The 25,998-nt window shown below is 37.8% G+C and overlaps 1 protein-coding gene across 2 annotated transcripts in view; it reads right to left on the reverse strand.

Moving 5' to 3' along the window:
* Window positions 1-25,998, reverse strand: part of PAPPA2 (pappalysin 2) — a 399,201-nt gene that overhangs the window by 253,875 nt on the left and 119,328 nt on the right. For both annotated transcript variants that reach the window (XM_069065505.1, XM_069065506.1), the window contains one exon: window positions 7,762-7,907. In XM_069065505.1, coding sequence (XP_068921606.1) covers window positions 7,762-7,907 — 146 coding nt within the window. The remainder of the gene's footprint in view (window positions 1-7,761; window positions 7,908-25,998) is intronic.

Here is a 25,998-nt window from a genome sequence, read left to right on the forward strand (position 1 = left end):
CTGAGAAGACTTGAGTCAAATTCATCTGGCAGGACCCAGAGTGTTGATGTTTTGGGGTCTCCAGAGCAACCCTAACCCTCTTAGTGGGTAACCTCTTCAGTATGACTGGGCAATCAGTTAACTTATATGAGCCAGAGTTGCCTCATTTGTAAAATGAGTTGGTTGAACTAGATGACCTCTTCGGGTCTTTCCGCTTCTAAATCTGTAATACTATAGGGTGACATCTATTGTTTTGGGGAAAGAACATCTGGAACACAGTCACTGTGAGGAGTGTGAGGATGAATAAGTAAAGAATATAAAGACTGACATGTTACCATGAGGGTCCTTTGAAATTTTTCAGAATAAACTTGTCACCTATATAAGAAGATTTACTTTAATGGATCATTTCTCTGTCATGTTAACATGAGATCTGGATTGAGTCCTACAAGGTGAAACTTCTCTGGACCTTAGCTGCTTTATCTACAAAATGAGACACAGGGCTAAATGATGTCTAAGTACCATTATCTCTAGATCAATGATGCCACTATTCTATGCTCCTTACAAACCTAAAATCCCATGACTGTAAGAGGGAGCATCATTATGTCCATTTCATAGATTGGGAAACTGAAATTTGAAAAGTTTAAGTACCTTGCCTAGGTTAATCCTCCCTATTCAGAAAACACTAATGCATCAATAGGAGGGTGGATCAGACTACATAATCTCCAAAATCCCTTCTAGAACCATGATTCAATCATAACATAAATAATCCTTTAGAAAGAAAACTCTTTTTAAAACCTAGAAGGTGCTTTAAGTTGTATGAGTCTATGTTTTTGTTCCCTTAAAATTTGACCATTGATAAATCATTACTTTGCTGTTTCCCTGAAAATACTGCTGAAGGGAAAGGTGTGTGAATTGGATTGGAAGGGGGAGGTATCACATAAATTAAACACAAACCTAATGTAATCCTGGCTTCAAGACTAGAGCATTTGCATAAGACTCATCTCATTGGTGAAAGCCACATTTAGACAACCCTTGAAGATGTAAATAATCTAGAGGTACAGTACACAGACACATAGTATGAATGAATTAATTTATCAAAAAATTTTTATCTTTACAGAAAGTGTTTACATGTGTCCTTCAATCATGTATATAAGATAGTTTCTTCAGCAGGAAGGTGGTGGTTGCTAAGTGGAGGTGAGAAGATAGAATGTTAGGAGGCTGTGGAGGGGAAGGAGGAAAGGTACAGAATAATAATAACAGTGTACATGGATCTTCATGACTTGCTGAGGGTCTTTTTTTTCTTACAACCCAATAAGGGAGAAAGTCCAGGAACCTATAAAGTGCAAATATCTGCATTTTACCTAAAAGATCAAGTGAACTGCACAAAGTCACATAGTTAAGCAAATGTCAAAGAAAGGATTTGAACCCAGGAGTGTCAGGAATACCAAAGGAAAATGCCATTTCAGTATTTACAAAAAGAAACTGGGATGCCTCATCACTCATTAAAAGAAGCACTGTATTTACATTATAGGTTACAACTACTGCCATTTTGATGCTTTTTTTATTTCCTTATTTTTCTCACTTATTTTCCTTTTTTGCCCTCATCCCCCTCTCTTTCTTTCTTTGTTCTTCCTTACTACCTTACCAGTCCCTTGCTTATTGCCTCCTCCCCATCCCACTCTCCAAACCACACTTGCATGGTGTCTCTCTCTCTCTCTCTCTCTCTCTCTCTCTCTCTCTCTCTCTCTCTCCTCTCTCTCTCTCTCTTTCCTGGCCATATCCTTTACATTTCCCAATTTTAACTCGTTAAGTGTGTTTAAGCAAGGAACTGGAAGTGATTACTCAAGGCACCTGTGAACCAGACCTTGACCTCCGTTTTATGGACATATCATGTTCAACGTTAAAAATTTTACAACATCACAGAACTATTTTAAAGTAACTTTAGCCAGTAGCCTCCCCTCAGTCTGTCCAAGTTTTCATGACAGGTGGATTTGGAAGTCAGGATTTTTCTTTTCTCCTCCCCCTCTCCCACTTCTGCTACTTTGGCGTGCTTCTGAAATAACTGGGAAAAGTAGGTTCTACTGCTAGTCATCCCTTTGGGAGTTCAACTCCCTGCTATGTAGAAGAATCAAGTTCTTATCATCTTTTTTCTCTTCTCATCCCTCATCATACAATTTTTTTCCAAAAACAAATTTTGAGGAAGTAATCATGTTCTGACAGAGAACTCACTTCCCCACTGACTCCCAACAATGCAAATGGTCAACTCCACAAAGGCTTCCAATGTTCCTACGGAAGTTCCAGACCCTTCCCACTCCTCTTGGGGTCATGGATGGCAGTGAGGCTCCAGGGAAACCTTTGCTTGACCATGGCACTTCCCAGGAAGAAAAGTAAGAATTGATATGATAGCCAGATGCAAGCAGAGCAAGGAGGCCCTATCAGGGTTTTGTTTTGTTTTGTTTTTAAAGTTATAGGCATTAAGAAGCAAGAACCTATGGATGATGGAAAATTATAAAGAACAAGTTTGTTCCCAAAAAAGAGATGTGAGAAGACACTTCTACCTATTTCTTTGAGGATGTGTGGGGCTGAGGTAGTCCACAGGTGTGGAAGAATGAATAGGATATCAGATTTCTTTCAATGTATTAATCAGCTGGGAAGATTTTTCTCTCTTCTTTTTCTTTTAAATATTTGTTATAAGGGATATCCCCTCAGAAAGTAGAGAGAGGGATATAGGGGAGAAATTCTGATGATTTTTTTAAGTATTAATAAAAACTATTTTTAAAAAGAAATGAGACTTGATAATTAAAATTTTTCAAGCTAGTAAACATTTGCCACCAACTCCTGGTGGGGAAAATATTAAGAGCCTAGGATGTTACTAGGCTGGGAAGCAGAGATGCTTGAATTAAGTGACCATGTGAAGTGCTAGAGGAAACATTTACTCCACAGGTATCACTGCAATTGGACATAGCTGACAAAAATAGCATTTACTCACAATTTTATTCAGGATATTTTGGGGTGATTCAATATAGACTGGTTGCTGGCACATAGTAAGTGATGGAAAGTAAGTGAGAATAGCCTTGGTGCGGAGAAGATAGAGCCACCAAACGGTAGTAGGAAAGACAATGGACATGTTTTGAGCACTACATTAATTGGAGTGAAAAGACTGTGTGAGGAGGGGAAAGAATACTAGATGGGGAGAAAGCTGGAGAGACCAGGAGATATGAGGATATGACACCAATTACCTTGGACTAGGATCTCCTCTTCTTCAGGAGTTATTTATAGCACTCTACTCTGAAGCCAAACTGGCCTTCTTATGGTTTCCTGCCAGTGATATTCTATCATCCATCTCTATGCCTTTCCACTGGTTATCTCACATGCCTGAAATGAACTCCTTCCCTTTCAGAATATCTAATTTCCTTTAAGATTCAGCTCAAGAGCTTTATGTGTGAAGCCTTTCCTGGTTGCTCAAGCTAAAAGTATTCTCTCCATCTCCTCACCTCCAAAGTTGCCTCTATCTGTTTTATATGCATGTATGCATGTGTATCTATATACGTGTGTGTTTATATCATGTTATATAACACAGGTATAGTTCTATGTATGGGTGTATATAAAACAAATGCATACATTTTATTACATTTTTATGTGTATGTATAGATACATATATACATACATAATATATAGACATGTTTTATATATGTGTGTGTACATACTTACACACATAAACAGATATTTTTTTTATCATTGCACGTTGTCTCCCCTAATCAAATGTAAGTTTCTTGAGGACAGAGCTTCTTTCACTTCTGCCTTTAAATTTCCAATGCCTCACACATATCGCTGTTGTTTAGACTTTTTCAGTACATTGATTCTTCATGACCCAATTTGTTTTTTTTTAATTTCTGGGGGGTTTTTTGTTGTGTGTGGGGGGGATACTGGAATGGTTTGTCATGTCCTTCTCCAGCTCATTTTATAGATGAAGAAACCAAGACAAAAAGGATTAAGGGCTTGCCCAGGTCACACAAATGTCTGAAGTAAGGGTTGAGTTCATGAACATGAATCTTCCTGACTCTAGGCCCAGCAATCTACCAACTGTACCACCTAACTGACCTATCTTGGCACATTGTGGGCACTTAATAAATGACCCATTAGACTGTTATCTCCTTGAGGAAAGGAACTTTTTGCATGGTACCTGACATGTAGTAAGTGTTTAATAAATATTTATTGAACTGACCCGATTGTTAATTGACTGATGTCAAGAATATCAGTGTTGGGGACAAGAGTTTGGCAAACTTTAAAGAACCATGCCTCAATTAGCTAGAGAGCTCATGCACTCATCTTATACTGATGGTGCAGGAATAAGGATGTCACGGTGACATCTGATGCAGCCTCCTACCACTTCTCCAAATTTTGTCAGCCCAGTCTGTTTCTAGTTCCAGTTATTAGAAAAAAGCATCACCAACTGAAAAAAGGATCCTTCTCACAAATCACTTTGATCCATTTGGTGGGGGTTGCTGGTTCAGCACCTGGAACAGCAATTACAGTAGTTCAGGCTGACTCAGTAACAATACCCAGTGCCACTAATACACTATTAGTAGAACTGAATTGGACCAATTATTCTGAAAAGCAATTTGGAATTATGCTTTTAAAGTTGCTAAATTGTCACTGACCTTTGAACAAAAGATCTTATTGCTAAGAACATCCTCCAAGAAAGTCAAAGACTGAAAGAAATTCCTGCATATACAAAAATATTCATAGCAGCACTTTTTGTGTTAGCAAAGAACTGGAAACAAAGAATATGTTCATTGCTTAGTGAATGGCTAAACAAATTGAGGTTCATGAATATTATGGGCTCTCAGTGCAGCTAAAGAAAACAATGAATTAGAAGAATTCAGAGAAGCATGGGAAGATATATGAACTGATGCATAGTTAAGTAAGCAGAACCAGAAAACTATACACAATGATTGCAACAATATAGACTGAAACAACACAAACACACACACACACACACACCCCTAAACACTGAAACTCAATGCAAACTCTATTACTTTGCATATGCTATCATGTGTTTGATTAATTTAGTTTTTTTTTTATTTCTTTCTTTATTCTCAGTTGCTAGGGAGAATTTATTGGGTGGAAGAGAGGAAAAAAGTATATTTAGAAATGAAGATGATATGAAATGGAAGAAAAGATGAAGAAAATAAGCATCTGTTAAGCACCAACTATATGTTGGGCACTATACCAAGTGCTTTACAAATATTATTTCATTTGATCCACACAACAAGCCTGCAATATAGGTCCTATGATATCATACACATTTAACATTGAGGAAACTGAGGCAGATAGAGTTTTGGTTTCTTGCCCAGGGTCACATGCTTAGCAAGCAAATTTCATAGTATGATTTCTTTTAAAGTACGCCCTGATAACATGATACTTAAAATCCCTACTATGTAAGACATTCCCTTGGAACTAGTGATAATAGCCCTGTCCATTTTTTGAGTATAGCTAAAAGAAACTTTAAACTTCCTAGGATCAGTGGCAGCTTGTAACCCATGTCTTTTCAAGGAATTAGGCCTGAGTAGCTTTCATAGTTGGAAGATTGGGAGAGGTCAAGATTGGTAGTCATGGCCCATGATGGAGGACAGAAATAGGGCCCTATCAATATTTTGATGTGAATTTCCATTTCCTATTTAGGTATCTTCATAGGAAATAAGATGCTACAGTTTCAGCCTTAAACAATGGCTAAGATTGCTAGATTACACGAATTTAATTGTATCAGTTGAGAGGTATTTGGGACTGGAAGAAAGCATCTCTGATGGGGAATTTTAAAAAGAGATTGAGTAAGGAGGTTCAGAACTACTTGGCAGGCCACCTTGCTCCTGACAATCTATCATATGTTAACAACACTGTCCAATTTTCTTCACCCATCATCTGTTATGAGTATAATCAAAGCTTTGGAGCTATAGAGACTGTGGAGATCATTTAGTCCAATACTATTTTACAGATGATGAGGACCCTGGGGTCCAGGGAGGTTAAATGATTTGCCTGTTACCACACAAGTAGTAAGTATTATGGCAGCACTGAAATATTAATACAAGTTTTCTGGCTCCAAATCTTGAATTCTTTTCACTACACTGCCAAGTACTGATGCATATGGATCTTCAGAGAGATACTCTCCCTGTTCTTTTATCACAAATCTATCATAGAGACACCCCCCCCCCACCCAGTGAACTTATATTGTTAGATTTTTTTTCAATGTATGGATCAGTTTTGATGGATTTTTTCCTCTTCTTTCGTTGTTTGTTTAAAAAAAAACAGAGCAAGGATTCAAACCCAGGTCTTTTAACCCCAAAGCCAGGGGTGTTAGCACTATATCACATTGCCACCCTAGAGAAACATAACTTCTTAATGCAGTACAAACTTACAAAACAAAAAAAGTGTTGATTTAAGATTCAGAGGACCTGGAAATAAAATCCCAATTCTTCCACTTATTACTTGTGGGATGTGGGTCAAATCATTTAACCTCTTTGGGCCTCTTAACAGGATGTGGTAGAATGAGATGGTCTCCAAATTCTCTTCTAGTTCTAAATATATGATTTTTTCTTCTTCTGCCTATGATCAGAGCAACACTTGCTTAATGTTGGCTAAGGTGGTACTTTTAAGGGAAGCTTGGAGGCCCTTTTTCTGTTTTGCTACCTAAGGCATAAAAGGCCCAGCCCAGGGAAAGTTAATGCCATAAATTTTATGAGTGTTTCTACTAGCCTCTGGAAATGTGTGTATAAGAACATATGTGTTCATTTGTGTGTATGTGTTTATATATACATATAGAATATGTAGTACCTATATATAGTGTGTGTATATATATATCCATACACACACACACACACACACACACACACACACACACACACACACACATCCCCTGTGTTTAGAATGTAAACGCCTTGGGGATAAGGACTGTCTTGCTTTTTCGTTTTTCCCATTTCAGATAGAGTGCCTAACACCTTATAGTCACTTGGTAAATAATTATTGATTGATGGTGTTTTATGAATTATAAAGTGCTATATAATTACTGTTATAATTACAATAAATAAAATAAACATCTATATATAATATAAATATTATATATAATATAAATATATAATAAATACTATTCAGCAGCTATTTCTTTTGCAGAAATCATTTTTTTCTTTCCCCCATTGAATTATGCTTGTCTCCATGTATGTTGTTCTTATCCTTGATATATTTTGTACCAGTTTAATGACAGGAAGACCTACTAGTCTCTAATTCCCAGGGTCTCTGGAGGGGCCTTCCTCTAGATGCTAGTCATATTAGCTACCTTTCTCCTGGCATAGTAGTCATTTATAGATTGAGGTTATGCATTTTGGCCAATGGTTTCACAGTTTCACCATGCCAAGGTCTTTCAAAAATCTTGGACTGATACCAACAATTCCAGTGATTTATTTCCATCTCCTTTCTCAATTATATCTAGAACACACTGTACATTTCCCCACTATTTATTCTAAGGCATCTTATTTATCTTCTGCAAAAGTCAATTTGAAATTATAACACTCCCTTGAGCTTAATTAGCCTTAGAAAAGGTCAAAGGGGAAAAAAAAATTACTGAAGAATAAAAAACAACCATTGAATTAATTATTCATCTCTTTGTCCAAACACATCCCTTCATAGCACTTCCTCTAATGTAATGGAACATAGAAGAGGGCACTTTCAAGCTTAAATCAAGGTCTCTCTTGCTTTTCTCTGTAGCACATTCCTTTGAGTTTCACTCACCGAGGTGGCTGATGGCTTCCTTGTCCCAAGGCCAGGTGGCAGCACCTGCAAGATCCTCCCGAACTGAACTGGCAAAATAGACATTGAGGAAGTGGCTGCTGTTCAGTTGCAAAGCTTCTTTCAGCTCCTTCACACTCATGTAAGCCCTGTAGGAATGGGAGAGGAAGAAAGAGTATATAAACGGGGTATCGGTAATATGAAGAGCGAAATGGTCAGAACAGGCTTAGGTAAGGACCACACATTTTCTCTCCTCTAACTCCTAGCCCTATTGCCTATATGGATCACAACAAGGCAGGAAGATGCCCAAACAACAGAGATTAAATTGGGACTTTGATGTGGGGGAGAAGAGGAAGGAGAAGTAAGGACAGTATTTTATGGGTAACTAATTATTGAATCAGAAAAACATGAGTTCACATCCCATTTCAGGTGCTGACTGTGTGCCCTGACCAAGTCATTAAACCTCTGCCTCAGTTTCCTCATCTGTAAAATAGGAATAATAAAGCATTTATCTCCCAAGGTTATTATGGGGATCAAATGAGATAATAATTATAAAGTACTTAGCACAGTGCTTGTCATATAGTAGATGCTGTTAATTAGCTATTTATTATAATAATTAGTATGAAATACTAGTTTTAGTTTAAGATATTGTCCTCAATTGTTCACACCTAGATAATGGAAAACAAAACAAAAATCTTAGATATCTGTATAATCTCACTTTCAAGAAGCTCAAAATAAATTCAGTGAGAAATGTATTGGACTTGGAGGCAGAAGAGGCCTGGTTCTGAATCCTAGTTCTGTTATGTGCTAACTATGTGACTACTAGAAAATCACTCAAATTCTCCTAGCCTCCATCTCATCATCTGAAATATGAGCATAATAATGGGTACACTACCTGCCTCTCACAGAGCTATTCTGAAGGAAGTTCTATATAAATGTGAATTATTACTGTTGTTATTATTGTACCTCCCATATCCATATTGGAGGAGGATTTGCATTTTAGGCCCTCTCCAAACTATTTTGCCTCCTGATTTCACTGTTTCTCATCACATAGAAACCAACTGGCTCTGTGGGATTGGAGGTATGGGAGTCATCTGTATAGATGTGATAATTAAACCTAAGGAAGGCATGGAATCGCCAAGAGAGAAGGTGTAGGGAGGAAAAAAGAGAGGACCCAGGAAAGTGTTCCAGGATATGTTGACACATAGAGAGTAGGCCCAGTGTGACCCTTCAAAAGAGATAGGTAGGTAGAAGAACAATGAAAGAGCAGTGTTTTGAAAACCCAGGGAGAAGAGGATATTCAGGAGGATTTTGTTTTGCTCTTCCATCATTTCAGTCATGACAAATGCTTTTGACCCTATTTTGAGGTTTTCTTGCTTAGATACTGGAGTGGTTTGCCATTTCCTTCTATAGTTCATTTTTACAGAGAAAAACTGAGGCAAACAGGATTAATTGACTTGGCCAGGGTCACACAACTAAGTGTCTGAGGCCAGATTTGAACACAGGAAGATGAGTCTTCATGACTCCAGGCCTGGCACTGTATCTACTGTGCCACCTAGCTACCCCATTCAGGAAGGGAGGAGTGGTCAGTAGTGTTAAATTCTGCAAAGAGATCAAGAAAAATAATGGCTAAGAATTAAAGCTATCTAAATTCAAATAAAAATGCTCTAAATCACTGATGATTATAGAAATGCAAATTGAAACAATTCTAAGGTATCACCTCATACTATCAGATTGGTTAATATGACAGAAAAAGAAAATGATAAATATTGGAGAAGATGTGGAAAAATTGGAACACTAATGCATTGTTGGCAGAATTGTGAACTGGAAGCAATTTAGAACTATGTCCAGGATTTTCAGGGGCGAAGGCAAGATGGCAGTATAGAAGCAGGAAAACTCCCTGAGCTCCCCCAATAACCACCTCAAATACCTATAAATATGACTCTAAATAAACTTTAGAGCTACAGAACCCACAAAGTGACAGAGAGAAACAAATCTCCCACTGAAGGCAGCCCAGAAGGCCAGCAGGAAGGGTCCATCACAGCAGGCTGGGAGCAGAACCCAGCCCACTGTGAGCCTGCAGTTTTAGCCCCAGGGCAGCCCCAACAAGCTCCTGCTGGAGGGATTTTGGGAGAGTGGACAACCAGCAGATGTGGGTGATTTCCAGAATTATCAACCCATAAATGCCAAAGGCAAAGCAAAAGATCAGTGTGCACTTTGGGAACAGGGGGACTGAGAGTGCATTCCAGCCTCTGCCCCCAGAGGGAGAAGTAGCTGAGTTACAGTAGCCATGCAGCCATCACTGCATGGCTGCTTCAGAGTTCCTGGAATGCAGATTGTAGGGGGACCAAGCAATCATTTAGAGGGTAATTGCTCTTTATTTAACCTGCTTGGATCTGGATTTCTGTCTATGGTGGAGGTCCTAGGGTGGGTGACCAGGTGCTCTGGCAGCTGTGAAAACCCCAACTATTTGGGACAAAACTCTCCTCTCTGGAAGCAGAGTTCTACTGTGGCAAAAAGCTCAAAAGTCAAGTGATTAAGTGGCAACATGAGCAAGAAAAGGAAGCAAAGCAAGCACAGCAATCTGACTTTGAATTCCTTTTTTGGGGACAAAAAGGATCAAAGCATGGAAAAGGAGGAACACAATGAAGTCAGAACTCCTGCACCAAAAGCTTTCAAGAAAAATATGAACTGGTTACAGGCCACAGAGCAGTTTAAGAAGGATTTTGAAAACCAAATAAGAGAAGTGGAGGAAAAATTGTGAAGAGAAATGAGAATGGTGCAAGAAAATTATGAAAAGAGAGTCAACAACCTGACTGAAGAAAATTACACCTTAAAAAAATAGACTAACTCAGATGGCAAAAGAGACTCAAAAAGCCAATGAGGAGAATGCCTTAAAAAGCTGAATTTGCCAGATAGAAAAAGAATCTCAAAAGCTCACTGAAGAGAGTCATTCCTTCAGAATTAGATTGGAGCAAATGGAAGCTAGTGACTTTATGAGAAATCAAGATACTATTAAACAGATCCAAACAAATAAAAAAAAATACAAGGCAATGTGAAATATCTCACTGGAAAAACCACTGACCTGGAAAATAGATCCAGGAAAGATCATTTAAAAATTACTGGACTACCTGAAAGCCATGATCAAAAATAGAGGCTAGAAATCATCTTTCAAGAAATTCTCAAGGAAAACTGCTCTGATGTTTTAGAACCAGAGGGCAAAATAGAGGTTGAAAGAATTCACCAATAACCTCTTGAAAAAGATCCCTAAAAGAAAACTTCTAGGAATGTTATACCAGGTTCCAGAGTTCCCAGATAAAGGAGAAAATATCAGAAGCAGCCAAGAAGAAACAATTTGAATATTGTGGAAACACAATCAGGATAACACAGGATCTGGCAGCTTCTACACTGAGGGATCAAAGGCTTGGAATATGATATGCTGGAAGTCAAAGGAGCTCGGATTAAAACCTAGAATCACCTACCCAGGAAAACTGAGTATCATGTTTCAAGGGAAAATATGGTCATTCAATGAAATAGAGGCCTTTCAAGCTTTCTTGATGAAAAAAACAGAGTTGAATAGAAAATTTGACATTCGGATATAAGAAGCAAGAGAAGCATGAGAAGGTAAACAGGGAAAAGAAATCATAAGGAACTTATCAAAGTTGAACTATTTACATTCCTATATGGAAAAAAAAGATAATTGTAACTTATGAAACTTTTCTCAGTATGAGAATAGATGAAGGAAATATAAATGTACATATATATGTATGTGTGTGTGTATATATATATATATATACACACACATCCATGTATGTGTCTATATAGGAGGGTATATGGGCATATGAATACATAAGTGAATATGTGTATATATGTATACAGGTATACAAAAAGGGCACTGGATCAACTGAATAGGAAGGGATGATACTTAAAAGGTGAAATTAAGAGGTGAGAGAGGGATATAATGAGAGGAGATGGGGAGAGACAGAATGAGGTAAATTATCTCATATAAAAGAGGCAAGGGAAAAGTGTTTTTTAAAAACAACAGAGGGGTAGAACAGGAAGGCAAAAGGGAATGGGTCCACCCTACTCTCATTGAATTTGGCTTAGGGAGGGAATGACATACACACTAAATAGGATATCTTGCCATACAGGAGAATAGGGGGGAAAGGGATGAGAAGGGGAATGATGGAGGAGAGGAAAGGGTGGGGGAGAGGGTAGTTAGAAGCACATACTTTTGAAAAGGGACAGAGTCAAAGTAGAGAACGGAACAAGTGGGGAACAGGATAAGATGGAGGGAAATACAGTCAGTCTTTTACAATATATCCACTATGGAAATATTTTGCATAGCTACACATGTACAACCTATACTCAATTGCTTATCTTCCCAGTAAGGGTGGGTGATGAGGGAGGAAGGGAAAGAATATGGAATTCAAAGTTTTAAAATCAAATGTTTAAAAATATATCATTATTATTATTATTGCTTTTTACATACAAGTGGGAAATAAGATATACAGGCACTGGGGTATGGAATTCCATCTTTCCCTACCATAAATTTGGAGGGGGCATGGGGGAAGATACGAGAGAGAGAGAGGATTGGGGTAGGGGAAAGACTGGAAGCAAATTTGTAACTCAAAATCTTGTGGAAATTAATTATGTAAACTAAAAATAAACACAAAATTTAATTCAAAAAATTAAAAATAGAACTATGTCCAAAGGGCAATCAAACTGTGCATACCCTTTGATCCAGCAATACCACTGCTAGTTTTATATCCCAAAGAGATCATAAAAAAGTAAAAAGGATCCACATGTCGAAAAATATTTCTAGAAGTTTGGGGTTTTTTTGTGATGGCAAAGAATTGGAAATTGAGGGAGTGCCCATCAATTGGGGAATGGTTGAACAAGTTGTGGTATATGAATGTAATGGAATACTTTTTGTTATAAGAAATGATGAGTAGGCAAATTTCAGCAAAACCTGGAATGACTTACCTGAACTGATGATGAGTGAAGTGAACAGAACCAGAAGAATATCATACACAAAAACAAACAACATTGTGTGATGATTAACTATGATACATTTAGCTCTTCTCAGCAATACAACGATCCAAGGCAACTGCAAAAAACCTTATGATGGAAAAAGCTATCCACATCCAGAGAAAGAACTATGGAGACTGAATGAAGATTGAAGCATACTATTTTCACCTTTTTTTTGTTTTGTTTTTTCTTTTTTGTGTTTTTTTTCCTTTTATTCTGATTCTTTTTTCACAACATGAATAATGTAGAAATATTTTTTATTTGATTGTACACATATAACCTATATCAGATGGCTTGCTTTCTTGGGGAAGGAGAGGGAGAGAGGGAGGGAAACAAATTTAGAACTCAAAATGTTATAAAAGTGAGGGTTAAAAACTCTTCACATGTAACTGGAAAAAATAAAACATAATATGCTATTAAGAGAGGAAAAAACAGAACATTTGATTTTACATGAACAGACCTTAGAAACTATATAATCTAGACCCCTCAATTTATAGAGAAAGAAGGTAAAGTCCCCAAAGGTTTTAACTTGTTTATGGCCCCATGAATAATGAGAGGTTAAATAAAATGAGAATAAAACAAAAATATACTGACCAAAAAAAAAAAAAGAATAGCTAAGAACAGATCATTAGACTTAGCAACAAATTATTGAAAACTTTGTAGAGAGTAGTTTCAGTGGAGGAGTTTGACAGAAGCCAAGGGTTTTAGAATTGATGGGGAGGGGGCACAGCTAGGTGGCACAGTAAATAGAGCACTGGCCCTGGAGTCAGGAGGACCTGAGTTCAAATCTGACCTCAGACACTTAATACAAAAACTAGCCATGTGACCTTGGGCAAGTCACTTAACCCCAATTGCCCTCTTAAAAAAAAAAAGAAGTGATGGGGAAGTGAGAAAGTAGAGGAAAGGGGTATAGACAACTTTTCTCTGAATTTGAAAGAAGGAAAGCTAGAAGAAAATAGTTTGATAGTCAAATGAAAGTTAAGGATTTGAGTGTAGGTAGCAAGAATGTAGCCAGTCAACAACTGAGAAGATATTTTCCTTTCTGGAGGCATTCTATACCACTTCATCTGGAAGTTCAGTTACATTTATGTTTTACATCACACCTATCAGGTGATTAATCAAAGATCTTTTGGCCTTATGACTTTGTACAGTTTAGGATCATATAATCATAAATATCAAGTTAGAATGAAATTCAGAAATTATCTGGTCCATCCCTTTCATTTTATAAATGAGGCAGAGAAATGAAGTCCTTTGCAAAATCCCTTAACTGGCAAGTCACACAGAAGACTGGTCTTTCTGATTTCATATCTTGCCCCAGAAACTAGCTCTGTGAACCTGGGCAATTCACTTAACCCAATTTGCCTCAGTTTCCTCATCTGTAAAATAAGCTGGAGAAGGAAAAAGCAAAAAAAAAAAGATACTTCAATATCTTTGCCAAGAACATCCCAAATGGGGTCATGAAAAGTCAGACATGATGAAACGACTAAACAACAGTAACCTCTGACTCAAAATCCAACATTCATTCCATTGCATTATCCTGTTTCCTAACCCAGCAGCTCATTCACATTCAAGAAAATCTGCCAAATCTTTGCTTTGGGTATTACCCAAAGGAATAGTACAAGAATTCATGCTTTGTACCAGTGATCTGGGAGTCAAAAGAAAACCCAAAGAATGAAATGTCTTCTGCCTACCCTAATCAGTAGAATGTAACTGTCTCAAGAAGAGAGATTGCATGAATTTTGTCTTTGTATCACCAGGGCCTACAATAGTACCATATATGTAGTAGGTACCTTGTTACATTTATATATTATTTCATATATATGCATATAATATGTTATATGTACATAGAAAATAATTTCATTGAATATGAATTTATTGATTTGAATGTGTGTTCAATTGAATCAAAGAGATCATGGTCTCTTTCCTTTCTCTCTCTCTCTCTCTCTCTCTCTCTCTCTCTCTCTCTCTCTCTCTCTCTCTCTCTCTCCCTCCCTCTTCCTCTCTCTCTCTCTCCCTTCTTCTCTCCATCCCTCCCACTCCTTTTTTCCTCTTGATGATCTTATCAGCTTCCAAGAAACCAACAGTCATCATCCTGATGAGGTTGACTCCCAAATCTATGCATCCAACCCTCATCTCTCTATTGAAAAAAAGAAAAAGAAAAGAAAGGAAAAACAGAAACTGAAGGAGTTGAAGGGTAGGTAGAAGCAAGTTGTGAGAGTCCTGCTCTGAAGCTTCCAGGAATCAAACTCATTGCTACATATAAATGAGGAAATAATTAAAGGTTCTCAATTCATGCTTGATCCTTGCCCTATCCCAATTTCAGTAATAGCTGTTAAGGCACAGCTATTCAAACAAAAAGACTCACAGCATGGTAAAAATGGTAGCACAAGACTTCAGCTCATGTCTACCTCATTAAGTCTTCACAAATAAAGGAAAACCAAGGCTAGAGGCCACACAGAGAGATAGAAGTAGGAAAGCTAACAATGAGGTCTGACCAGAAAATCAATCATTTAGCAAGCCATTCCATTCTCTATCTGAGGACATCTCCAGTCCTGATCTATATCTGGCCATTGGACCCAGATGGTTCTGGAAGAGAAAGCAAGGCTGGTGACTTTGCACAGCCCTCTCTCACTTAAATCCAGTTCACTTGCATGTCATGGCATCAACTTCCTGATGTCATGGTTCTCTTTGAGAATGAAGGACAAGCGACAACAACAACAACCATTCTCCATCCAGTTCCTTTTGGTATGAAATCCAAAGATGTCCCACCCTTCCAGCTTCCATTCGTGTCTTTTCTCCCCACCCCTCCCCCATTATATTGTAATTTCCTTGAGGGAGGACTGTGCTTAGTAGGTACTTAATATATATTTATTGAATTGAATTGAAATAATGGGAAGAGGTTGGGGTGGGGGAGGTGTATGGATTAACACTGATTTTTGTTTCCAGTTCAAACTCATAGGAAGATGGTCAACATACAGTCTGATATACATAGTACTCCAGGTTCTATCTCCATGTCCTTGTATTGGCTAGATACAATACCAGGATTACACTTCCTCTTCACCTATTCCTTCTTTCCTTCAAGACTCAGTTCAAGAACAATCTTCTTCATGAATCTTTTCCTTGAACCACCTCCCTTCCCACCACCAGGTGTTCATGCATTCTTTTCCAAAACTATCTTGTATTCATTTTATACATACTGCAGTTAAACACATATATTTTCATATTAAATCCACCATTAGAATGTAAGAACATTAAGGGCAAGAACTGTTTCATTTTTATCTTCACATTCCTGTTGCTTAGGTCAGTGTCTGGCTCATGATAAGTACTTAATGAGTACTTATTGATAAGTCTTATTATAACTACCACAATGACTACTGACTACTAAATATCTACTCTTTTGTAACAGTAATAGTAGTAGTAGTAAAACAGACCTCTAATGGCAGTGTTTCACATTCATTATGCCATATCTTCATAACAGCCTTGTGAAACAGATACTACAGGCATCATTACATTCATTTTATAGGTGGTACATTAGAAGTTTAACGAGGAGTGACTTGCCCAGAGTCAAACATCTTGCAAATGTATTCAATGAAATCTGAAAGAACCTTCTGACTCCATCCCCAATGCCATACTCCTTCTGACACAAATCAATGCTGCTAAGACTGCTACCATCACTGCTACTACTTTGTTAAACATCATAAAGGCACATTTCTCTAAAGACCTCAAAGCAACAGCCAGCCTTTTGTCTGCTAATGTTATGTTAATAATTTTAAAAGAACATTAAAAACATGTGACTCATAGCCCAGAAGGGAGAATAACACATATGTGCCAATGCCCAAAGTGTGCAGGGCTTTACATATGGTAATAGTTAGCAATTATATAGCATTTGAAGGCTTGCAAAGCACTTTCCATGCATAATGTCATGTGGTCTGCACAAGAACCCTGTCTGGTAAGTGCTATTATTCTTCCCACTTTACAGAAGAAGAAACTGAAGCCCAGAGGAGCTGCGGTCACATAGGCAGTAAATACTAGAGGAAGATTTGAAAGCAGCTCTTCCCAACTTTTAAGTTCAGAGTTCTAGCCACCATGCTGCTCAGTAGGCACATGATAGACAATCAGCAAATGGGAGATGAAAGAATTAATCCATTATCCCTATATAAACTCACATTTAGTAAGGGGTCTCCAGTAAAGTGGACCTCTTTATACTGCATAAAACTTCTATCTGCTTTGAATCACCATGTTCAGGAGACAGAGGGCAAGCCTAAAGTTTATTTAACTCCCCAGCCCCCACAGGCAGCTTCCTCAGTAGCCTGGGTCTTGTGCTTCAAAAGTGTAGAAAACATTGTTCCTACATCTTGCTGGTTAAGAAGCTTTCCTTACACAAAGGTAAAAACTGCCTCCCCAATAATACCTGGTTTTTGCTTTTCTCGCAGACACAAGCTTCAGACAGCAAAGTCTCCCTATCCAGAAGCTAAACCCGAGGACAGCATGATCCCCTTCCTCTATTGCCTGTTCTGACTCCCCAACAATGCCAATGCTGTCTACTTAATTCATGTGAGGGGTATGTTGGCAGAGAGGCCAAGAGAAATAAAACACATCTCAGAGGAGATTTCTCTTGCATTACTTGGACCAGAATCAAAAAGACATCTAAGAGGGTTAAAGAGATGGTAGAGGGCTGGGGGAGATCTCTCTTTCATACCAAAGATGCCTAGGAGAAATAGACTTTAAAAAGAATGTCTCTTTCTGACCTATGATATCTTGGAAAAACAGCCCTCAGACTCAGAAGCCATCCAAATTCCATGAGGTGACGTCAGAAACGATCAGAGGGAGATTCCTACTCCTTCTTTCTTGGAGACATGATGTTTTTTTCTACTGTCGCCTGGTTTTCCCCTGACATTAACTACATTCCCCTTCCTCCCCTTCCCTTTTATTATAAATAACTCCAATTTCCTCCATTGAAAGACTGTGGTGGTTTGAGGATATGATATAGTGAGGCTAAGTGATTCCAACAAGGAGCTGCATCAATAAGGAAAAATTAAAAAGAACAAAGAGAATGGGGAATCAAGTTCCCTCCTACCAAGGTACCAAAGGGAGATGCTTTTTCCTGTGGCCACTTCTCATCCAAATGACCTAGCAAGGGCCAATGTTATCCAAGACTTGACAATTTTAAAGTTCTCCCTCTTTTCTTTGTCTCTCCTTCCAATCTCCATCCCCACTCATCTCATTCCCAGCATTCCCTGGCCCTTAGCCTTCTTTGCTTGCACATTACTGGTGTCTCTGTCTGTCATTTACCAGTCTTGGCTGCCACAGTAATGTCTTCCCTCATCCCCAGCAGTTCCGCTATTTTCCCTTGAGCACCCTCAGAGAAGTCTCCTGCCCCACCACAAACCTAATTAGCAGTGTCTACTCATCTCATCTCCCCAGCCAATCATTCCCTTACCCTCCTCCCACCCCTTCCTCTTTAGCCAACATAATTTTTTCCTTCTAAAGTGTTTGTAACACATTCGTGGTGAGCTGGGTGTGGTGTGCTAAGAATTCTACATGCCAGTGAGATAGAGATGCATTATAATTTTTATTGTCTATGATAAGGAACAAAGAGAGCAACCATAAATAGTGAGGAAGTAGAAAAGCAGGGGAGGGGGAGTAAATCCATTAATTGGCTGGACGGAACAAAACTGTGGTTTATTTTAAGCACTGATGCTGAGACTGCTAAGCAAGGAAGGAATGAGTAGTGTCCACCTTAGATCTGCCTACCCTTCCTGCAAAATCTCCAGAGCCCTCTCTCAGACCACATAGTTCTGTCAATCAAAACATAAACAGTAAACATCCACTACCTGTTTGTTTATGTAGAATTTGGGAACTCAAATACAAGATGATTTCAGGGGGTGGTGACTAGGCACTAGCAGCTGAGGAGACATGGAAAGGTATCCTACAGGAGGTGATGCTTGAGCCTGGTGTTGAAGGAAACTAGGAGTTCTAAGGGGTAGACAGAAGGAGAGAGTGCACTCCTGATACAGGCGCAACCTGTTCAAAGTCATGGAGAAGTTGAGAAGGAATGCCATGGAGGGGGAACAGCAGGTAGGCCAGTTTGGCTAGAATATAAAGTGGGTGAAGAAAAAGAATGTCTAATAAGTCTAGAAAGGTAGATTTGGAACCAGACTGTGATTGGCTTTTAATGGGAAATATCATAATTGATGCTTCTGTCCTAGACACAATAGGAGGTCACTGGAGTTCAATTAGTAGGGAAGTGACATGAACAGACCTGTACCTTAAGAATGTCACTTTGAACGCTTTGAGGAATATAGATTGGAATAGAAGGAGACAGGGGGCAGGGACACCAATAAGGATACTATTGATATAGTCCAAATGACAGTGATTGAAGTCCTCAAATAGAGTCGTGGCCATATGTATAGAAAGAAGTGGATAAACCTGAGAGATATCATGGAAGTAAAAATGACAAGATTTGACAAATGACTGAATATCAGGTAGAGAGAGTAAGTAAGGGTTGACTTCTGGGTTGGGAAAGGCTAATGATGCCACAGACAGCAATAGGCAAGTTAGGAAGAAGGGTGGGTGAGAGTATAAAATAAGATGAATAAAACTTGACATTTTCTCTGACCAAAGGAGAAAATGGTCTATGGAAATGTGTGGAAACATAATAGTACAAAGGACAGGGACTGATTTGTGAACCATAAGAAAATTATGAAAAAGAACTGCTTTAATTAGCTAACACTTCTCAAGATTGGCCTTTATTCTCACTTTCATACACCCTATTCTAGTCACCTAGGCTCATTGAATACTCCCTCTCTCCTTTGCTAGATCTTCATCCAGCAACTTCATCCACCATTTGTGGGCTCTGTCCTATTTAACTCTTTCTATACAGTTTTGTTTGGTGATCTCGTCAGCTCTTATGGAATTAATTATCATTTCTAGGCATATTGTTCTCAGATCTTTTTGTCCAGTTAAAAATAATGATGATAGCTAGTTCTTACATGGGGGCAGTTAGGATAGTGCACCTGGCTGGGAGTCAGGGGATTCATCTTCCTGATCTGGCCTCAGATACTTACTATCTGTGTGACCCTGGGCAAGTCACTTAAACCTGTTTGCCTCAGTTCCTCATCTGTAAAATGAGCTAAAGAAGGAAATGGCAAAACACTCTAATATCTTTGCCAAGAAAACCTCAAATGGGGTCACAAAGAGTCAGACATGGACCCACATGTACAAAAACATTTATAGCAGTTCTTTTTGTGGTGACCAAGAACTGGAAATCAAGGGGATGTCCACCAATTGGGTAACGGCTAAACAAGTTGTGGTATATGAATGTAATGGAATACTATTGTGCTATAAGAAATGATGAACAGGTGGACTTCAGAGAAACCTGGAAAGACTTATATGAACTGATTTTGAGTGAGGGGAGCAGAACCAGAAGAACATTGTACACAGTAACAGCCACAGTGTCTGAGGACTGATTTTGATAGACTTAGCCCTTCTCAGCAATGCAAGGACCTAAAACAATTCTAAAGGATACAAGATGGAAAATGCCAGTCACATCCAGAGAAAGAACTATGGAGTCAGAATGCAGAACAAAGCATACTATTTTCTTTTTTTGTTTTGTTTTATTTTGTTTTTGTTTTCTTTCTCAAGGTTTTTCCCATTTGTTATAATTCTTCTATGCAACATGACTAATGTGAAAATGTGTTTAATAGGAATGTATGTGTAGGACCCATATCAGATTGTATGCCATCTTGGGGAGGGAGAGAGAGGAAAGGGGAGAAGATTTAAAACTTATGGAAGTAAAGGTTGAAAACGAAAAATAAATAATTTAATAAATTGGGGGAAAATGCATCCTGGGAAATCTGGAGCCTTAAAAAAGCTAGTCCAAATATCAGAGACTCTACTTACAAGAATGAGCAAGCAGCTTTTTGCAAGGCTTATCAGCCTTGTAATAATGTTTATAATGTTTCTCTTTTTTCCTTTTGGAAAAGGGAAAAGAAGTGGAGCTTGTCTCTACCCCCAAAAGTTCTCTGTTCTGATGAAGATATCTATCGATGATTATCTATGAACAACAACAATAATAGTTTACATGTCTACAGATCTTTTAAAAATATTGCAAAATAATGTATTCCAAATTTAACTGCCTCCAAATAGAATGAGTATTTTTATATACATAGTAGGACAGAAAAGGGATTGCATTTGAAACTGAAATTCTCTATTATGTGTGGCTTGCTTTTCTTTTTAAGTATCTAATAAGTCCAGTCTTATAATTCTTTTCGAAGTATTTTCACAAAATAGTTCCTGACCCCAAGGAGCTTACATTCTGACTGGGGGAGGAGTGCACAGGGTAGACACCATATATAAAGAACTTAAGATTGACCAAATGTGGTGATTACTATTCTCCTATATAACTCTGTAAAATGTTCAGTGTCAAACATACATTCTACAAATAAATCATTTTTACAATTATAAATACCCAAATTAGTCACAAAGGACATATGAAGAAAGGTACTATCTGTATTCAGAAAAAGAACTGATAAATAGAAGTATATATAGAATGGTTTTATATATATGCACACACATACATACATATTTGTGTCTAATGTCAGCCAACCTGGGGGAGTGGTGTGAGAGGGGGAAAAAAGGACAAAAAAGAAATTTACATGATAACTTTATTATATATTTACATATATATTATATAATGCATACTATATTTGTATAAATAAATTTGTATATTCAAATATATATAAAGGGAATAGCAAGTTGTAAATAGTGGGTTTGCAGTTCCCTGTTCAATCATCTTTTTTTGTTGTACTGTTATGGAAGTGCTTGTTTTATTCCATAAATAAATAATAAGTAAATTTAAATTTTTTAAAAACCCAAGAGTCAGACATGACTGAACAATAATAAGAACTTGATAAAAAATGAAGGAGAATGGAATGATATCATAACTATAGATAGAAGAGTTCATGACCTATATTATCACCCCTATACCGATTTCTACTTTTATGAAATTCTACCCACCCTTCAAGGCCCTTTCCTAATCCTCTTAGTTAGAAATAACTTTGTATTTCCCTTATCCTTTGTACATTTCTAACCCTCTTGCTCTGTTCATCCTTTATTATAATTACCTAATTATTCAACACTATTACAAATTCATATATGCCAAATATTAAAAATATAAGCTCCAAGAGGGAGCAACCTCCAGGATGATACAGAGGTAAAAACACTAAACTGAATCTAAGTACCTGAGTTCTAATCCTGACTCACACCAATAATGTCTACACATACCATCTGCCAATCTATATCTTTATTTCCTGAGTTTAATTCCTGCATTTCCAAGTGACTGCTGGACCTTTTAAACAGGTATCCTTCTGACTTCTTAAACTTAATGTGACAAATGCTGAATTCTTTATCCCTAGCCACTAAAAAAATTGAAATAAAACTTTTCCTTCCAACTTCCATATTTCTCATAATAAAACTCTCTTTGTTGTAATAAGTCACAGTTATCTTTGATGTTTATCTCTCTTTCCTTCACTCTATATCTAGCTCCCATGGGCTATCAAGTCTTTTTTCCCAATGTCTTTGTATCTGTCTTTCTTTTATATTTTAACTATAAGCACCCAAATCCAGCCTCTTATTATCTCACTTCTAGGCTATAGTATTGGACTTCATTGGCATCTCTGTCATTCTTCTGATTTAATCTATATTAACACCAGACAGATATTCCTAAAATGACAGTTTCATCATGCGATATCCTACTGAAAAAAAAATTATTACTACCTATAAGATAAAATCCTAATTCCTTAACTTGGCATTATAGACCCTCCACAATTTCCTTCTCATCTACTTTCCAATCTTATCTCCCGTTATATACCTTCACGGATCCACAGTCTTAGCCAAGTTGGTCTACACCCCAACCCCAAATCTGTCTTGCATATTCTGACCTCCATTGCTTTGCTCATGCTATGGCTCTTCGTTTGTCAAAATTCTCTTTTTACCCTTCAAAGCCTCCATCATTTTTTATATAATAATTTTATCATACACCTAAAAGGAATAGTAAACCATACATAATAGATCTGTAGGCCCATGTGAAATCATGCCTTCTACTATACATTGCCATAGAAATGCCCATCCCACTCCACATTCTTCTTGATATGATTTCTCTCTCCTTCTAAATTACTGAAACTTTAACATGGCAACTACCTTTATTGTACTTATTTGGCTCTCTCCTTAATGTGGCTATGTTATTGAAGGGCAAGTCTCATGCTTTTGTATCTTTCATAATTATCAGCTCAGTGTCTTATATATTGCACATTTAATTGTGAAAGAATTCATTGTAATAATGAGTAAATGAATGGAGAAAGAGGTTTGAGTGACTATGTAGATTTGGCAAAGTTGGTGCGACTTTGAGGGCAAGAAGGGGAATAAGGGATTCTGCTGTTAGCCCGACCAAAAGCTCCCTTTTCTTACAAGGACTAATACCACCTCTGAACGGGCTGAATAGTAGGGATAAAATTTACATAAGATGTAGTCTCTGATATGGTCATATCCCAAACATAATTTGTTATCTGAGTAGATTCTGTACACTGACCATCTTAAGACAAAGCAAGTCCTTGGCAAAACACCATGATCTTGACTTCTGGAGGCGTGGGTAGGGATGTGGTATGTAATTCCAAAAATATCACATTGGAATTTAAAAATAGGAGGTTTTTCCCTGGAGGCTCATCACAGTGTTGTGGAGAGCTCCCCAAGTGGCCCTGGTAGAAAACTGGAACAAGCTTGATATGTTCCCAGCTGACGGCAAAAGCAGATGAAGTCACTGATTATTTTGGTCCTTTCATGTTGCTCACATGCCGTCTCCAGGAATTAATACTCTTTCATTGCTTAAGAGAGGAAATACAAAATTTCCTTGAAATATGATTTTTTCCAACAGAGCTTTCTATAAATTATCAGAAGGTATAAGGCCAAAGAACAACCATACCCAATCCACTCTCAAATGTTCTTTTAGAGCTAATACAGAATAACTGACAGTTCATAATCATTTACATCTGCCTATGGAACATTGCCAGAGGCAGACTTTCAAACATTTATCATGCCCTATGCCTACTGGGGAGTCCGGGACAACCCAGTTTGGCCATCCCAGGGCCTAGGTGTAAAGAATACTTGAAAGGGACATGATAGAGGTCTTCATATATTTTGAAGGACTAGCACTTGGACAAAGGCTTGGACATGTTCTGCGCATTCCTGAAGAGGTTGGGGTTTCAGAAAGGCTAATAATTCAGCTTTTGTATAGGGGAAAACACTGACTAACAATTAGAACTATCCCAAGGTGGGATGGACTGATCTGGGGTTTAAAAATTCCCTCTCACTAGAGATCATAGAAGAATAACAATGACAACCACAGAAACAATATCTAGCAATTACATAGCACTAAGGTTTGCGAAGTCTTTGACATGTATTATCTCATTTGATTCCCATAACAGCACCACACAGTAGGTGTTATTGATTTCCCTATCTTACACATAAAGAATCAGAGGTGGAGAGAAGTTTGTAACTGGCCCAGGGTCACATAGTGAGAAAATGTTTGAGGTGGGATTTGACAATAGCTGGAAAGGACTTTAGAGGACATGGAGTCCCAATCCCTCATTTTACAGATGAAGAAGCTAAGGAACAGACTCAAATAATAATAAAGCTAGAATATATATATATGTATGTATGTATGTATGTATATACACACAAAGAGAGTGCTTCAAGATTTCCTGTACTGTTGTTATATATTGTAATTAGCTATTTCTGAACTTTCTCCTTTGTTAGAACAAAAATTCCAAACTACAGTAATTTATCTAAATTGTTTTTTATTTTCCTTTTCCCCATGTCATGCACACAGTTCTAGGCACAATAAGTGCTTAATGTATTTTAAGTTAAATACAATTAATCTGTTGGCAAGGCCTTTTTCCATTCTAGCCTTAGGAATTCAATACAACAAAAGGGACTTCTTCTTTAGCATAAATACCAGTAACCCCGAAGGAGAGAAAGCACTTTCTAAGATAGGTGCATGAGAATTGGTACTTTTGGAGGCAGCTAGGTGGCACAGTGAATAGGGCACTGGAGTCAGAACGACCTGGGTTCAAATTCAACATCAGACACTTGACACACTTAGTAGCTGTGCAACCTTGGGCAAGTCACTTAACCCCAATTGCCTTGCCTTCCCCCCTCCAAAAAAAAAAAAAAAGAATTGGTACTTTTATCTCAATATCCATTTCACTGTGAATCTTGTTGAATTATTCCTGGTGTAGTAATAAACTGGTATTAAACATTACCTAATTTTAATAGAGATATATTGATATCTTCTGTTTTTATATCATTTAGATTTCCCCTTATATCCCTTTCTTACTCCCTCCACCTACCCCAAAGCCATCCCTCATAACAAATATAAGGTATATCAAAAATCTTTATGTTTATAAAACTTTAAAATTCACTAAGAATTTTGGTTCACACTGTAATTTCCCTAACCTAATTTTAGGTGTAAACATTGAATATCCTTGAGTTCCTGGACCAGAAATGGAGAAATTTATAAATACCTTCATACTTGAGCCTGATAGTGACTTATGCTCTCATTTTTATAAATGCTAAATTCATATTGTTAAAGACTCCACTGTAGACTTCATGAAGTTGTGATATATATGACATCCTTTCTGATGGAACAAAATAGTCAATAAAGATAGCATGATAACAAATATAGCAATAGCTGAATAATCTTCACCAGGGGATATTGCATTAATGATTAAGAAAAGACAGGCAGGGAAATCCAGATGCATCATGTGCATCTAAGAGTTTCCAGTGCTGCACACAGCTGTCTAATACATCTCAGAGAACATCCTGCCAGAATCCTATTAACATCATGCCTTTAGGATTAGAAAGCTCCAAGTTTCACCCTTCCACCTTGATAAGTCCTTAACACACAAACCCAGATGCACCCACCCACAAACCACATGCAAATGTTTGTGCAAAAGTCTGGAACCACCAGGCTTTTGAAAGGACACTTCTGTTGGCTTTTTACATTATTGTTTATAAACTTGGATGCTTTTCCAAGAGAAGGCCAGACCATCCTCCACCATCTGACAGTTCTATGTGTTGTGATAGCTGAGGAGAGGGAATTCTACATACACACACACACACACACACACACACACACACACACACACACACACA

The sequence above is a fragment of the Petaurus breviceps genome, unplaced genomic scaffold (assembly GCF_028583685.1).
Source record: "Petaurus breviceps papuanus isolate PSGF00001 unplaced genomic scaffold, PetGlider_PUasm1.0 90692, whole genome shotgun sequence".
NCBI lineage: Eukaryota > Metazoa > Chordata > Mammalia > Diprotodontia > Petauridae > Petaurus > Petaurus breviceps.